Source organism: Vicugna pacos, chromosome 31 (genome assembly GCF_048564905.1).
Source record: "Vicugna pacos chromosome 31, VicPac4, whole genome shotgun sequence".
Lineage (NCBI taxonomy): Eukaryota > Metazoa > Chordata > Mammalia > Artiodactyla > Camelidae > Vicugna > Vicugna pacos.
In genome coordinates this window covers 14,835,161-14,852,305 of record NC_133017.1, presented here as the reverse complement: position 1 = coordinate 14,852,305, position 17,145 = coordinate 14,835,161, and the positions used below count along the sequence as shown (strand labels likewise).

Below are 17,145 nucleotides of genomic sequence, written 5' to 3'. Positions count from 1 at the left end.
GAAGCGATACGGTATTTTTCTTTCTCTTTCTGGGTTACTTCACTTAGAATGACGATCTCCAGGTCCATCCATGTTGTTGCAAATGGCATTATTTTATTCTTTTTTTATGGCTGAGTAGTATTCCATTGTATAAATATACCACAACTTCTTTATCCAGTCATCTGTCAATGAACATTTAGGTTGTTTCCATGTCTTGGCTATTGTAAATAGTGCTGCTATGAACATGGGGGTGCATCTCTCTTTTCAAATTAGAGTTTCAATCATTTTGTAGAATGTCCCTCAATTTAGGTTTGTCTGAATTTTCAGAATGAGACCTGATGGTGTGTGTGTATTTCGCCAGCGTATCACAGCAGTAAGGTTGTGTTCTTCTTGCTCTCAGGTGATCTGTCCCGTCACTAGTGGTATAAACTTTAATCCCTCGTTAAGGTTTTTGTCTTACAGATTTTCTGCTGTAAAGTGACTTGTTTTCCTCTTGTAAGTAATATATCTTTTGCGGGGGAAGAAAGATTCCCTCTGTGGCCATGGAAAATATGGGTTCTCATTCCAGTTTTACTCACTAGCTTAAGGGTTCATTGATGCTTCTTGCATCAATTACTACATAATGGTTACTAAGTGGTAATTAAAAAAATTCCATTATTCTTTTTACATTTACTAGCTGACATCCTACTGCCAGGAAGTCTTTCTTTGTCCGTCTGTACGTATGTGAGCATGTACTTATGGATTACTATTTTATCCAGTAGGGTTCAATACACTAGTTTCATTATTTTGATGCTTACATCATCCCCGATTTGGCCAGTGGAAATCCTTTCAGACTAGTCTTTGTTTCCTTGTGACATGTCTCTGTCATTCTTTGAGCACTTCCTTGCTTTCTGGCACGGTACGTTTCTCCAGGCTTATCTTCTTTCTCTCACCCAGACTTGAAATCAGCCACCTGTCCAAGGACCTCTGGTTCTGTTTGATGGAGACTGGCATTTAGAAGCCACGATCTGGGTCCTAGATAAGCTCATTACTACTAGGGCGCCCCTCTTCCAGGTTCTCTTGGAGGTCTGAGCGGAAACACGTCTACATATTCATATGTCCGTAAGTGCACACATACACGTACACACACAAGCCCACCACTTTTTAACTTCTAATGCCTACTGATACGCCAATTTAAATCTAAACCATAGTGGTCATTCTAGTTTTCCCCTTTTCATATTATTAGGTGGTAGGTATATTTTCCTCCGTACTTTATAGTTGAGGAAACTGATGCTCGGGGAGACAAGATGCATCTGGATGAGCTGTGATTTGAACCAAGGCGACTTGACTCCAAAATACAAATTCTTATTGATGACCTGCCATTAGTGTCTGCTATACACGCTGACCTTCTGTTAGAGAGATGCATCACAGGGTATGCAATCTACCCAGGGACAAAAGAAGATTTTTGAAGACAGGGAAATGGTTAAAAAAAAAAAGACAAAAAAAAATTAAAGCAGCAAAAAAAAAAAAAAAAAAGTAAAGAAGCCATAAACCTCGCATGAGAGATGCTCAGTGCCAGAGCTCAACTTCCAGGAGCATCGTGGAAATCAAGCCTCATTCAGTGGGACGGCTTTAAGAAGATTCACTCAGAATACAACTTAAACTCAGGGCTCCAAGTGGGAACAAATGAGAGAGAATGGTTTCTCTTTTGGATTCCAAAACTTCTCTACCAGTGTAAAGGCAGGCCACGGGGCACAGTGGAAAGAACACAGACCTTGGCTTCTGGGTGATCTGGGTTGGCCACTGGGCTCTGCTGATTGAGTTTTATAATATTGGATAAGTTCCCTAATTTCTCTGAATTTGGGCCCACTCATCTTTAAAATGAAAATAAGCGTACCTCTTCATGAGGTTACTGTGGGGATAAATGGAGATGACAAGTAGGAAACACCAGGACTGTGAGCTCTTGGCAATTGTCAGTTCTTTTCTTCTTCTTCCTCTTTGTATCAGGAAGAGAGGAAAGCTGAGTGGGGAACGCCGTGGCCTTGTCTGTATTATCCTGTGAGTCAGAAGGGTTGTGAGGGGAGCGGGATGGGAAAGGAACAGGAGGGACTGTGGCAAGCTGCCCGTCCCCGATGCAGTGTGGTTCTTCACTAAGACTTACAGAACTTCGGTTTCTCTGCCAATTTTCTCCCTTCTCTGACACCTCTTCAGTCTCCATGTCCCTGACCCTGATGGGAATAACTGAAAATCTGGTTGTTCTAGCAGGCATGCAGTTTCCTCATTGGAAAAATTTTAGATAAGGGGCAGGTACAGATGCTGAAGAAATAGCTTTCCCAGGTGTGTCTTCTGAGGGTCCTGCTCTGCCAGGCGCCCACCAGGGATTCAGTCCCTCTTTCAACAACAGGATCATCCTGTCGCTACAACCTTGATTGTTTGATTGTTCTCTTCTGTGATGCGCAGCCTGCTGCAGTCTGCATGGACTGCATTCTAATGCTCTCTGTATTCATGTTATAATGAATTCTTTACCCAAAATCAAGTTGGAAGAGATTCTGTTTGCTAGAGTACAGTGAAAATCCCTGGGACTGAAAATGCTCCCCCATCCCACGAATCCCAGAAGATACCCGTGGACACACAGAGCTCCTCCCCCTCAACTTCTCTGGTTGATCTCCGGGGTTCCGGAACCTGGGAGTGGAAAGGGATATGCCCGAGGCTCTGATCAGAAGTCCAACGTTTCACAACAGAGCCCAGGGTCACAAGGTTTAGAGATGCGTTTGCCTAGACCAGCCTCCTCCTGCAGGATCTCTGTCCCCACATCCAGCTCATCCCTAGAGAATCCTTGGAGAGGTCGGCCCTGGGGAAGGCCTGGGACACAGTCCCCTCGGCCAGCTTAACTCACACCCACCCCCTTAGCCGGAGGCACACGTGTCAAGAGGAAGATGAGAGTCACTGTGAGGAGATAGCCTCTCATGTTTGGTGAAGGGCTCCCAGATCCTCGAGCTTCCCATAGAAGATGGGGAACCCTTCGCTTCAAGCTGGGATGGGCAGTTGGGATGATGACCCATTCTGCCATACAGAGCTGATGAGAGGATCCATGGAAGTTAGAGGGTAAGAGTACATGGCTGCCCTCTCCTTAGCAACTGGGGGGGGGGGGCTTCATACCAGAGGGACGAAGGGCCTGAGCACAAGAGCTCCTCCAATTACTGGCAAAATGTGACATAAATCTTGGCACTTCTAGGGCCTGGTCCAGAACCCTCCAGCCTTTCACCATGTTCCTCTAACTGCATGTGGGGGCAGGACTTTGAGGTTGAAGACGGTAGTTTGAGGCTCTGAGAGAGAACCTCAGACTCAAACCCAAGCCCAAACCCAAGCAGGAAAACCCCGCTGGTTACATGTGACAGCTACTCTGACCGGAGGCCAAGAAAGAAACCAGCCTCTGGGCCTGGAGAGGGTCAGAGAAGACAGTGGGATCTGGTTGTCCCAAGCGATCAAGAGGCACCTCTGCCTGCAGGGGGCTGTGTAATCAGATGAACCCATTTGTTGCCTTTAGCGAGATTTGATTATGTTTGGAGTCTTAGGACATTCTGTGAGGAGACACTGGCTTGGAACTGGTCCTGGCCCCACACAGGGAAGAAAGTTCTCGGCGCCATCTTTCAAATCCAGATGCCCTGATGCCCCTGGGACTGGTGCCCAGAAGTCCCCAGGGCTAGTTCGCTTTCTTCTGCAGCTTCTGCCACGTTGCTTCTAGAATATGATTTTTTTTTTTCCCCTTTGGGCATGTAAGTCTCTTCCCCCTCCTCAAATTTCTTAGCATAACTGTAGCAAACTGGGCTATCCCTACCTCCATGGATTTCTGTGAGGGGATGTGGAGAAAGGCTGCTCTGTGACACTGGCCGTGAGTCCAGCACATGACAAACACTCAGCCTTACTTATAACCATAGCAGACCATCAGCCCCCACTGTCCTCACTCAGACCACACCTGTAAGAAGCGAGGCACAGACCCAATGCGGAAGGATGCGGAAGGGCCGGGATCACGTAGGTGTGGAGGAGAAACCCAGCACGAGGCAGGGAAGCAGCGAGCCCCAGAGGGCAGGAAAAGAGGGAGCTTCAGTCCAGCTCCAGGTGACCAACACTAGTGACACCCTCTGCCAGGCTCTGTGCTGGGCTCCAGGGACATGGGGAATAGGGAAGATTCTTGCCCTCACAGTTGCTTGGGTCATAAGGTTATCATTTTAATATAATGAGGTAAAAGCTACAGTAGTTTTACGTACAGGATGCTTCAGAAACTCGGGGCACTAAATAGAGCTTTGAGGAAAGCAGGGAAGGATTCCTGGAGACGATGCCCCAGAGCAGAATCTTTAAGGGTTTAGGGGCAAGATTAGAGTTAAGGATGTTAGAAGGCTTTTTTTTTTCCCCTAACTGTTCAATCAGCTCTGTGGGCAACACCTTTCTTGGCTCATCCCTTACCCTGAAACTTTGCCTAGCAGGTCGTGTCTGCAGAGAAGTGTTCGTGAGGAAGTGATGCTGTGTAAGCAACGCCTATGCGGGTGCTGGGGGTGGGGAGAGGTAATGCCAACATGTAACAAGAGTGGTTGGGCTCGGCTCTTCACACAAGTGCGTTTGCCAGAGTCCAGGGTCTGTCTCCTGGTTTGCCACTGCCCTAGAGCACATCCGTTCCCCACGGTCCACAGTCACATAAGCCTGGCTCATGAGGTTTATTTACAAGCATCACAACATACTGATTAGTGATGAAAAACAACCATTGTGGGGTTGGAATATTCCCACGTCAGCTGGCTTGAAGCTGCTTACCGAGAGCACGGAAAGGGACACAACCAGATATTGTCAGATTTTGATGAAAAGACACAAGAAAACTTCTGCTAAAGGGATTGAACCCGAGTCTGATCCAGCCTCTGGATCCTGTTGCCAATTTTCAGGAAAGATGCGGACTGAGGTACAAGTGAGACTTCACTGTGAGTGAGGACACGGTGAGCCAAGTCCAGGTTGGGGACAATTCTGCAGCTTGAACATCCTAGGTTATTCAAGAGACACATTGTAAGCAAGCAAGAGGGAGAACACATAGACAAGAAGAGACCAAAAGATGTATCAGGTGAAAAATGAGCAAGATGAAATTTTAGAAGTTGTGAGAATGCTCAGTGGGTTGATAGAAAGAAACTCAGGGACATGATCACAGTAAAAGCCAGGGCTGTGGTACCTTGGCAGGGGTGGGTGATGACTGAGACGGTGGGGCGTGGAGGGGTTTCTGGGGGCCTGCAAAGTTGTGTTTCATAATCTGGGTGGTGTTTACTACAGGGTTAACTTTACAATCATTTGTGAGGCTCTACATTCGCTTTGTGGGTTTTTTGCATATGGGTTATATATTTTACTTAACCTTTTTGATAGAGGGGATTAATGACAAAGCAATGTAACTTAAGAGATGAGTAAGGATGAGCTGGGAGCATGGCTGGAAGAATTAAGACTCGGAAGGAGAACTGACACTTATTCCTCTGAAAGAGAAAGAAAAGAGAAAAAGAAATATATATTAATAGGTATCTGCTTGCTTACTGAGTGGGTGGCCCAAAGGTAAATGACTGCAAACCCTTGGACCTCTGTTTTTTTCTGAACTAGAAACCCAAATCATCTGCTGAGAGCAGGATGGGCTGTGGGTGGGCAGGGACGTCAAACAGCACCCGAAGTTGCCTAGGAGACGTGGAAGCGATGGCCAGTCTCTGAACCCCGCATGCTCGCGGGATTGTGTGATCTCTAGCGGCTTCCAGAAGCCCAGGCGTAGAAGCACTTCTGTGCATGGCTTTTCTTCTGTGCAGTGTGATAGAAGGAGAAAGAAAAACAGTTCATGCTCCAGAAAAAAAAAAAAGTTTCGCTGTGATGTCATTTGGCTCATAGATGTTACCCAGGGAGATGAAAGGTTAATGTTTGGTCTCGGTTAAAGTTGTTCCCCCCAAAGATGGTGAAGTCCTGACCTGCAGGACCTGTGGATGTGGGAGCAGGGTCTCTGCAGATTGGGGTTAAAACGAAGTCACTAGGATGGGCCCTCACCCAGTACGACTGTGTCCTCATAGGAGGGACAAAATGAGACATGGGCACAAACACATACGGAGGCCTCATTTGATTTCATTACCAGTCTTCGTAGTAAGTCGCACCGATGGAGTACAGCCCATCTTACAGGGGAGAAAACTGATGTTTGGAGAGGCAAGGCCAGTGCCTGACTGAAAGCTCATCACGCTGAGTCCAGGTCCGAACTCAGGTTGTCTGATTCTGGGTTCCATGTCCTTTATGCAACATCAGAGAGAGGCTCTGTAAAGCTCCAAACACTTTGTAAGCCGTCAAGCGAGCTTGACCTTCAGTCCCTCAAAGCAAGAGTTTCAGCACGAATTCTCTGTCCAGCACGTGTTCTGCGGGGCGCCCTAAGATGCGTGTTGATGGTGTCAAAAGGCTTTGCCCACGCTCTTTGGGAGGCTCTAATTTCCCTAAATAGTTCGCAGCTACACCAGAACTGGGCTGGTCGTCCTTTAATTCTTCTGCAGACAAGAGACGTGCTAAGTTGTGTGACTCTCATTTATGATTTGTGTGAACTTGTCATTAATTCCATCTGTGCTTCACGTGCTTTGCTTTCTAAATCGGGAGGATGTTATCTACCTGGCATTTCTTTCTTTCTTTCTTTTTTCAGTGTGAGAGCTGGAAAACAACTACTGAAAATTCTTTGTCAGCTCTCTAATGTGGCTGTACAGTTCTCCGCACACTGCAGGCATTTGTTCAGTGGAGGTACAAAGACGCCCACAGCATCCTACCAGTCAGTCAGGGCCTACGTTAGGGCTGTTTCCACAGTAGGAATTCAGTTTGCAAGTGGCACTCAAGAAGTGTATTTTAATGGTGAGGTGTCACGTGCAGAGCCAGCCCTCCCGTTGGCTGGACAGCTCAGTGGAGCATGCAGCTCAGTGGTGCTCCTGTTTCTGAAAGGTCCACTGGCCCTGCAGCTCCCCGCGTCCTGAGAGCTACATATACAGGGACTGTCCTGTCTCTCAGCGGCCTCTCTGCTGATTGGTTCAGCCATGAAGAGCTTACTCATGGTCCTGGCAGTCCTTCTTTTGCTCTCCTGTGTTCCACCAGGTAAAACAGAACCCCCTTCCTGTGGAATTATGAGCAGTTAAGGGAGAGAGGGTGTGCGGTCCTACAAGAGTGAGAAGGGAGCTGGACTGGGATGAAGGACGTTGACAAAGGAGGGATGGAAGCAGAGATGGAAGCTCTGGGCTGTTCCAGGGAATGGAGACCAGAGGCTCAGGACACATCATAATTTCAAAGAAGAAACCAGTCCTGGGTTTTGGTCTGGGGGGCCTGTGAAGTTTGAGGGGAAAGTTGGATGGATGGTATTAGCGGAAGTGGGGCAGAGCAAAAGCACGAGACCTTTAGAGGACAGGTGGGATTTGGGGGTGGGCGGGGGGCTGCTCCTTTAGGACTCTTAGAACTTGCAGCCCAGAGTCAGTTATCTGGGCGACTTTTTCACACATTTGGAAACCAAGGCAAATAGGATGCTGAGCAGACTCAGCACACAGACCTAGTGGTCCAAGAGTGTCAACGTAAAGTATGATGGGAGCCCGTGGAGACCAGCTTGAGGGGCTAGTTTATGTCCTCTGGATGGGAGCCAGCAACTTGATAATCCTGAGGAGGGTCCACTTAAGTCACTAAAGTGGAGATTATCAAAAACCGTTTTGCTCATGGTTTGCTGAAATCTGCGGAAAGCTTTTACCCTTTGCCCCCAAGCTTCATATGCTAAAGGTACGACTTAAAGGCCAAAGGTGAAGCGTTCAAAAGGCAGATGTGGTAGCTCACAGCGGAAAAAAAAAATGTGACAATGCATATATGTGTGTTCATGTATAACTGAAAAATTGTGCTCTACACTGGAACTTGACACAACATTGTAAAATGACTATAACTCAATTAAAAAATGTTAAAAAATAAATAAGAACAAGAGCGATTACAATTCTGAGAGCTCAGATTTGATTGCAAAAGCTTAATTACCATGTTGTTAAAGCAGCTCTGAGATTAAAACTCAGATTTATACTAAAACTCTTTAGGCTCATCTATGATTTAAAACCTTTATTTCCGATCAGGAATGTAAATGTATGCCATATTTTCACATGAGGATGGGTAAAATTATCTGGTCTTTATATTAAACTCTACTGAAAAACTCTTAAAAAAAAAAAAACAACCAAAAGGCAGATAAGGACTATGATATTTCTGCTGCTGTCCTGGTAGCAGGACTTCCGGACACACTGTCTCCACTTGGACTCCTTTGTCCCGAGAGAGGTGCCCGAGGGCCAATGGGCACATGAAAGGCAAATTTGCTTGCCAAGGGCCTTTGGTCATACCACAGAAATTACTCTCACACCTCAAAGGCCTGCGGGCCTGCTGGGTGGAGAGACACAGAGTGGATAATTCGGTTGGGTGGCACAGAGCTACCTTCACCCGCTTAAAGTGACTTTCTGCTTCTCCTCCCCAGCCCCTTGGCTTCCAGAGGCACCCAGGCCTTAAGGTTAGGAAACACACTAGCAATTGATTTAGATGCATATTTCAGGTATTTCCAACCGTTTCACACTTATTATCCCACGGGATGCTTCCAAGCACCCTGCGATTAAGCCCAGGCGGACTGTAAGGCTTGGGGCAAAAAGTCGAACAGGATGCTATTGGGAAGACAGGGCTGGGCCACGGGCCTCTGTAATTCTGCACCAGTGACCTTTCCTTCTTCAAGCTGACCCTCTGATCAGCTCAAACTGCCTTGTTACTAGACCCTGCATGCATGGGGCCATGGCAGACTCCTGGGTCTACTCTGAGGTCTAAATGTTTTTTTTTTTCCCATAGCAAATAGTCCCAGGTGGATCTGTAGGGCCTTGTTACCTGCACCTAGCTGAATAGTTCATGTGAATGGGGACCATGGGATCTAGTGACTTATCACAGGGTCTCTAGTGAACAAGAACAACAGAAAAAGGGGGTGTCCAGCCCTAACACGAGTGGGGTCTTGGGATCCTGTCCAATTTCCTATTAAAAACTTGTAAAGTATAGCCTTCAATCTAATGTAGCCCTGGCTTTATGACCCTGCAAGCGATGTGCATTCACTTCTGTTTTTGTTGGCAGTTAGAAGTGGACCGAATGCGTACATAAGAAACTTCTTTAATACATGCTGGAGAATGAAGGGTCTTTGCAAGGGAAAATGTTCAAGCAGTGAAATATATCACATTTTGTGTGACACGTCACTTCTGTGCTGCGTGCATAAAAAGTATGTGCCTTTACAGCTTGGGAAATAGTTGTGAGTATCTGAGGTCCCTGCTGACTTCCTCCGGGGACCTTCTGAGATGCGCAATCCCATTAAAACAATGGCTTTGGCCCATCAATGTTTCTGTGTCTGCTGTGTTTTCATTTAGAGGCGTTCATTGCCTCTCTCATGGAAACAAATCTCTTAGTTAAATTCCCTGTCTTCAGTATTTTTCTTTTTGTTGATTTATTCCTATTAAAATTTTCCTAAAAACTTTTTGGAAGTATAACATACAACCATAAAAGTGTACAAATCATACAGGAGCACCTTAATGAATTTCACAAGTTTAACACATTCATGTAACCTACACCCAGGCAAAAAAAAAGAACAGTATAATAATATCCCAGTCACCAACAGTTACGACTCCACAAAAGACAGTCCCCAGCCTGACTTCTAATAGCATTAAGTCCTGGTACCTGTTTGTGAACTTAATAAAAATGGAATCATACAGTAGGTACTCCTTTGCGTCTGGCTCCTTCTAATCTACGTTGCTTTCAATGACATTTATTCTTATTGTTTGATAGAATGGCAATTTATCATTTTATTTTCAATGTTGTATAGCATCACATGGGGGACTAGACCGCGATTTATTTGAGCATTCTAATGTAGACGGTCATTTGCGTAGTTTTCAGTTTTTGGCACTTTTAAATAGTGCTGTGATGAACATTCCTGGGTGTGTTTTCTGAGGCTTAAACGTGAGAATTTCTGTGGGTATACACCCAGGAGTGGAAGTCCCAGTCGTAGGCTATGCCTATGCTCAGTTTCAGTAGATATTGCCAAACTGTTTCCCGAATTGGTTGTACCAGCTTCCATTTCCACCCACAGTGTCTGAGAGTCCTTGCTGCTTTATAGCCTTTTCCACAACTGGTATTTTCTGCCCTCCTCCCGCATTGTGGGAGGTATGTAGTAACAGTGTCTGGAGGTTTAATTTCCTTTTCACTGATGGCTAATGAAGCCAAGTCCAAGTTCCTTCTCACTTGTTCATTAGCCATTAGATATCCTTTTTTTTTTTTTTTTGGTGATGTCCTGTTCAAGCCTTTCATCCATTTTTCTATTGGATTGTCTACCTTTTTCTACTTGGGAACCTTGTAAGGAACACTCATTATTTGACATTGGAAGTAATGAAGTGAAATTCGTATTGAAAATATTTAAGTTTAAATATGGAGTATGTTGCAGTCTACAAGGCACAAGTTCTAGACATTTTTTGCTGCTTATGGCCAGGACATAAAAGTGTTTCAGCTCTTAAGAATCATTAAATTTCATTAGCCTAAGCAAGATCAATCACTCAAGTTAATAATGATTTACCCCCGTCCCTTCTTTTTTGATTAGGTTTTTAGGAGGAATTAAGCCAATGAGCAAAGCGGTGCTCCCAATATGACGGGGAGACAAAGACTAGAGTTGCCTCTGATGGACAGACTCCCGGGAGGGAGCACTATCAAAGTTCAGAGCTTTAAACAAACACTGCTGGGATGGGTGAAGTACCCTCCCGTGCATATTACATCCTAAGACTGAACTAGATTCTTTTGATTCTTCTAAGAAAAGGACAAAGGAGATTGATTGTAAGCACAGCCAGGTCATCTTTCAGCGTCATTAACATCATTCCCGCTGTTCACGTGCGAGTTCTTGCTCAGGTGGGGAGAGTGAGTGGTACAGGTGGTTTCTTCCTTACCTGCTACAACCAACAAACAGGGACCCTCCCCTGCCCCCTCCCGTCCCCCTTCTCTTTAGTGTGTACAGTTGTTCGCTCATTTCGCTCATGTGCGTTTATGGAATAGGCTGGACTTCATCCATCTAACTTAGTAGCCATCTGTGATACAGGAATTTAATCAGGCTTCTGAATGCCAGGGGACTTACAATTGTACTGGGTTGAGCTTCCTCATCTTGTTTACATCAAATCACCCCTTTACTGCTGAGAGACCTTGGATGTGTCTTATGTGACTTCCCCATAAATTCCTTCATGCTCTTCCTCTTTGTGTGTCTGCTACTGGAAATTTGACTGGAAGGTGGAATCTTCCCTTTGTAGTTGCCACTGGCGTTGTCGCTGTCCCAGCCACGCTGATGTCTCTCAGTATTCCCTGGGGGCAAAAGAAAAGGCTGCCACATTCCCATAGGCTTCTCTGAGCCCGCCTTGTGCTCCGATCCATACTGAGATAGGGTAAATTTACTCCTGTACTTTTTCATCACCTAAGCATCAAATCAATGCTACTTATGATCTCAGGTCTCACAGAGTCCTTTTTATAGCATTATTAAAAAAAATTAATTTATTTAAACAAACAACCCCCCCCCCAGTGCACTAGTTTCTCCCACCTTCCCCATCCCCTTCACCTCTTGCAACCACCAATCTGCTTTCTGTATCCATGAAATTTTTTTTAAGATTGCATATGTTAGAAAGATTACATTATATCTGTTTTTCTCTGACTCATTTCACTTACAATGCCCTTGAGGTCCACCTTTGTTGTCGCAAATGACAAGATTTTTTTTTTTTATGTCCAACTAATATCTCATTGTATATACATGCCACATTTTCTTTATCCATTCATTCATCAATGGACACTTAGGTTCTTTCCATATCTTGGCCATTGTAAATAATGCTGCAGTAAACATAGAGGTGCATATGTATTTTTGAATTAGCGTTTTTGTTTTCTTCTGATAAATACTCAGAAGTGGAATTGCTGGACCATATGATAGATCTATTTTTAATTTTTTAAGGAATCTCTATACTGTTTTCCATAGTGGCTGTGCCAAGTTACATTCCCACCAACACTGCACAAAGATTCCCTTTTCTCCACATCCTCACCAGCACTTATTATTTTGTATCTTTTTGGTAATAATCATTCTACTAGGTGTGAGGTGATACCTCACGGTGGTTGTGGTTTGTATTTCCCTGATGGTTAGTGATACTGTGGATCTTTTCATGTACCCGTGGGCCATGTAAGTCTTCTCTGGAGAGGAGTAAATAAAATTAGAAATGAAAGAGAAGACACTATAACTAATACCACAGAAATACATAGTATCATGAGACCATTTTAAACAATTATATGCCAACAAATTGGATAACTCAGAAGAAATGAATAAATTCCTAGAAACATTCTGTTACCGAATGAACACAAGTTCACGCACTGATGCACAGTGAGGCGCCAAAACACTGAAACGTCGGAGTTTAGAGCAGGGAAAGGTTTATTGCTGGGCTGAGCAAGGAGAAGGGGTGACTTCCCCATTTCTCAGTACGTGCAGATTTTTCCATCATTTCCCTTTTGATTACAAGTCTTTCAGTAGAAAACACTGATGATCAAAATATCTCTCCCCGGTGCTGTGACGGTAGGTCCTGCCCGCAGTTCAGATCATGTCCCTTGGTTTTGGCCTCCTTTCTATTTGCCTCGTTATCCACGTGGGGGGAAAACAAATCAGCTATCATGAACAGGCACAGAGGTACGTATTTTAACGGGGAAACATTTAATAGGGTGTACATTTTATCACTTGTACCTGGTTGTCACACAGCATCATATGCGTGCTTTTAGCAATAGACTTAGAGCAAGCATTGTTATGCACCATCTGTAGTTATGCGCTGTGGCAACTTCGTTAGAGATTTCTCTTTCTATCCTAAACTTTGAGGGCAATCTAGACAGGGAGACAAATATTTGGTAAACAGTTCAATTAGAAAACATAGCTTAAAAGCCAGTAATACTTCAGACAACCGATTATAACCATATCCATCAGTTCACTCAATCCAGTGCCATCCATCCCTCTTACTAACAGTTTTATGAAATCAGAGTTTTCATTAGGCTTCTTAAGTACCCCACCAGCTCAGCAGCATGATTTCAAAGAAACCTGCTCTTGTCAAAAAGTCCCCGACGATTCCTTCTGAAGACGCAGCAGTCCTGCCAAGCACCACTTAATCATCTATGAATGATCAAAGACCCCAAAAGTCACGCAAAAGGTCTGATTACAATGCTTTTGATAAAAAGGCTTCATCAAGCTGTTGTGACACACAACATTCTAAGATAACAACTAGAACTATGAATGATAATTATTCATTACACCAGCACATACCTAAATTTCAGAAACTTTATATAATTTCTAGAATGTCCATATTAACATTTATCCATATGGTATAACCCGAGGGGGCTTATCACCCATTGGACAGTGCTTCCCATGAAATTCAACACACCAGCCAATCCTAGTGAAATATTTTTCTCTGGAATGTTGCGGGGGCCCTCGGAAGCCTCCCAAAGTTAGCTGAAGTCAAAAGAACTTTAATTAAAACTCGACAGGAAGTTTGTCAAAAATATCAAAAAATTCCCCACAATCTGTTATCAGAAGTACCCTAAGTAAACTTGTTCTCTGAACAGGGAGGCACCAAATCTAGTCTTGCACCAGCCCACTTTTAATAGCAAAATCCATTTACCTAATTAAGTTTAATCTATGCTCAGCCCAACTATGCACAGAACTCCTTTTTTAGGGCTCGCTTTCTCCAAACTTTCCACAACTTTCTGTGTCCATATTAGTTTGTCCCTTATTTTTTTTTTTTTCCCAGCTAGAAACCACCAGCTCCAGGAGCAAATCTCTTTCCCCTTAAAAAAACACAATTCCATGCCACATCACATACTTTTTTCTTTCTTTCTTTCTTTTTTTTTAAACTCAAAACACATCCCACGACAAAGGCAGAAGCCATCGCAAAAGGCCCACTGTGACATAACAGTAGAGCCACCAGGGCCACTGTTCTGCAGATCTCAGGGAGCACTGAGCCCACACAGCGCTGCAATAAGAAAAATCATTTCCTTTCATTTACGGGAGCTTAGCTGAAGATCTCCCAGTTTTGCAAAATATACCCTAGGGGGACCATAAGATGGGACAGAGCTCTGATCGTCCATATTTAATTTTTCACGGCTGGTGTTATCAAATATTAAGCAAACAACAATTCAAGATGGTCTCTTAAAACACTTCCCCAGCCCCTAAAATGGGGGTTCCCAGCCAGCGCCCCATCAGAGATGAAGCTGAGTGAGTGACCAAGGCTGGAGACAGAGTCCCAGCCAGGGCTCCGGCACAGGCGGAGCAGCGCAGCGGGAAGGACGCTGGCGTCCTCACACTCAACCCCGCTGTTCCCCGAAGACGTCCCAGCCGGCGCCTGCAAGTACCGACACTCACACACACACACGAACGACAAACGCGGTCCCACACGCAAAGGATGACAAGGGGTGTGGCCCCCAAATTCCGCTTCCACTCCCAGATGGAGGCCTCCCGAGTGGCCTGGCTCCTGAAAGAGAACAGATGCGGAGGGGCTCCCACTGAGCCCAGAGTGGCTCTCTTCCTGCAGGGGAATGAGGCCAAGTGGAGTGGGGGGGAGAATTTTCCCATCCCGCACAAGCCGAGTGGCTCGCTCCAGAATGATACACACAAAAACACAACAAATAAGCTACAGTTGCACAGACAGAAAATTGAAGGCGGTACTGTCAAAAAATTCAATTTCCACTCCCAGACAGAGGCCGCCAAACAGACTGACCCAGCTCTCAAAAGAGAAGGAATGAGCCCAGATGGGGCAGAGAGAATTCCCAGCCTGCACGAGCTGGGGTGACTCACTTGAGTGACACTAAGTGTGGATGCACCTCCGGATGCTTCTCGGCTCCAAACTGCCTCCTGCCAGGGCGGCTGCATCCGTCAAGGAGAGTCCTTCCTCCCCTGGAGCTCTGGCTGCTGCTGGGGACCCGGGGAAGGGGCTTCCTCCAGCAGGGGTCGGCGTGTCACAGGCACAGACTCCTGGCTTGACTTTTCCAAAGTTATTACCAAACACATGCTCATGCATCCGAAGCACAGTGAGGTCAAAAAACATCAAAATGTCGGAGTTTGGAACAGAGAAAGATTTATTGCTGGCTGAGCAAGGGAAACAGGTAACTTGTGCCCAAAAAACCCCTGAACTCCTAGAAGGGTTTCACCTGAGCCTTTTTAAAGGCCAGTGGAGGGAGGGGCGTCCCGGGGTCTGTGATCAGCTGCACACAATTCTGACTGGTTGATGGTAATCAATCCTTAGGTGCCAGAAGGTCTTGGAGCCACGTGCTCATGATCATCAAGTAGTTAATTTTTCCCATTTGGTGGTGGTTTTTAGCATCTGAAAAACTCAGGAAATATGCATGAGATACTATTGACTGGGTACTTCAGAGAGGGGCTGCAGCAGAAGATCTGGGGGAGGGGTCTGTCCTGGGAAGGCCCCATTGGGTCCCGCTCAGTTACAATACAACCTTCCAGAATGGAATCTTCTAGAAATATAAACTTGGAACAGACCAATAAGAAGTAAGGAGGTTGAATCAGTAATCAAAACCTTTTCAACAAAGAAAAGTCTAGGACCAGATTGTTTCACTGGTGAATTTTACCAACACTTTAAAAATAATTGATACTAATCCTTCTCAAATTCTTCCAAAAAATTGAAAGGAAGCGAACACTTCCAAACACATCTTATGAGGCCAGCATTACCCTGATACCCAAATCAGATAAGGACACTACAAGAAAATGATAGACCAATATCCCTATGGATATAGATCAAAAAATTCTCAACAGAGTATTTGAAACTAAATTCTACAACATAATGAAAGGATCCTATACCACGATCAGGTGGGATTTACTCTTCGGATACGAGAATGAATCAACATGCCCAGGTAATTATCTGTTACACCTAATCCATAGAATGAAAGATAAATATCATTTGATCATTCTAACAGCAATAGAAAAAGCATTTGGCAAAATACATCTTTTCATGATAAGCACTGTTAACAAGCTGGAAGGAACGTACCACAACATAATAAAGGCAGGATACAGCAAGCTCACAGCTAGCTTTATACGCAAGGGAGGTGCCCTATGCAGTTCATACTTGAAGGAAGTGCAGAGATGTAGTTAATTTGAAAAGAAAATGAACTCCTCCTTGGAGTAAAGCACGTAATTCACAGTTATTGACCCAGAAGAGCATGTTTTGCAAATGGAAGCAAATATACAAGTGAATGAGGGTTTCCAATACTTAAGCAAGCCAACAAGATTGAAAATTCAAATCCTGAATTATAGAAGTGTTCCAGAATAGAAAGCCTCAGACAACCAAATCCTGCTGTTTATGGGATTCCATTCTAATTAAGCAAGGCATCTCTGATTGTTTTGATGTCATAGCTGATTACAGGACAAGCTGAAACCACACGGGTCATTCTACCACCCTGTAAGATATGAGAAGGGAAGGGGAGGAGGATGTCTGTCTCCCTGGCTTACGGTCGCAGGAAGCTAGTGGGGAAGAGAGTCACTTCAAGCACTAGAGAAGCAGTGGCTTTTACTTGCTCTACCCCATCCCCCCACCTTTTTTTTTAAATAAAATGTAGGTACTGGGGATTGAACCCAGGACCTTGTGCATGCTAAGCACATGCTCTACTGCTGAGCTATACCCACTCCCTACCCTAGCTTAACTCTGGATGAGTTGAGCCAAAGGAGAAAGCAGGGTTAAAACCTACCTCTGATTCTTGTGATCTCTGAATCTCTAACAGGTCAGCCCTAGTAGACCAGCTTCCTCGGCTACTCAAGGGACATCAATTCCACTGCTTAAGTCAGCTCTGAGCAAAAATGAGTCTCCCTAAAGGGAGAGATTTTCCCTGCCCCCGAGGCTCCTCTGAATCTCTATTACAAAGTCTATACACCCCAGGTATCACTTTTAGACAATGCAGTTTTTGCCACTGGATGAGCAGAATGTCAGGGAGCGAAACCCAGAAAGAATTCTGAAGGAAGTTTGCTGTATATTGTGACCAAACCCTTCCATATTTTGTTGCTTTACTGAGAGATTTGATAAATACATTATTTTAAAAAAGGATCTGGATCTTAGAATTGAATTTCTTTTAGATATG

At 44.8% G+C, this 17,145-nt stretch overlaps 1 protein-coding gene across 2 annotated transcripts; it reads left to right on the top strand.

Moving 5' to 3' along the window:
• The first annotated feature begins 4,266 nt into the window (after positions 1 to 4,266).
• On the top strand, positions 4,267 to 9,272 carry DEFB135 (defensin beta 135). 2 transcript variants are annotated; one of them, XM_072952588.1, is made up of 2 exons: positions 4,267 to 4,319; positions 9,103 to 9,272. In XM_072952588.1, exons 1-2 carry the CDS (start codon positions 4,295 to 4,297, stop codon positions 9,270 to 9,272), a joined length of 195 nt encoding a protein of 64 aa, XP_072808689.1. In that variant the 5' UTR covers positions 4,267 to 4,294. The 2 variants fall into 2 exon arrangements, with proteins under 2 accessions (XP_072808689.1, XP_072808690.1); XM_072952589.1 differs by lacking the exon at positions 4,267 to 4,319 and adding an exon at positions 4,451 to 4,483.
• Positions 9,273 to 17,145: the final 7,873 nt, after the last annotated feature.

Excerpts from the sequence above, each read along its gene's own strand:
- DEFB135 (XM_072952588.1), top strand. The coding sequence starts at position 4,295 with ATGCCCCAGAGCAGAATCTTTAAGG. Across the intron at positions 4,320-9,102 it reads CCAGAGCAGAATCTTTAAGG|TTAGAAGTGGACCGAATGCG; the intron begins GTTTAGGGGCAA and ends TTTTGTTGGCAG.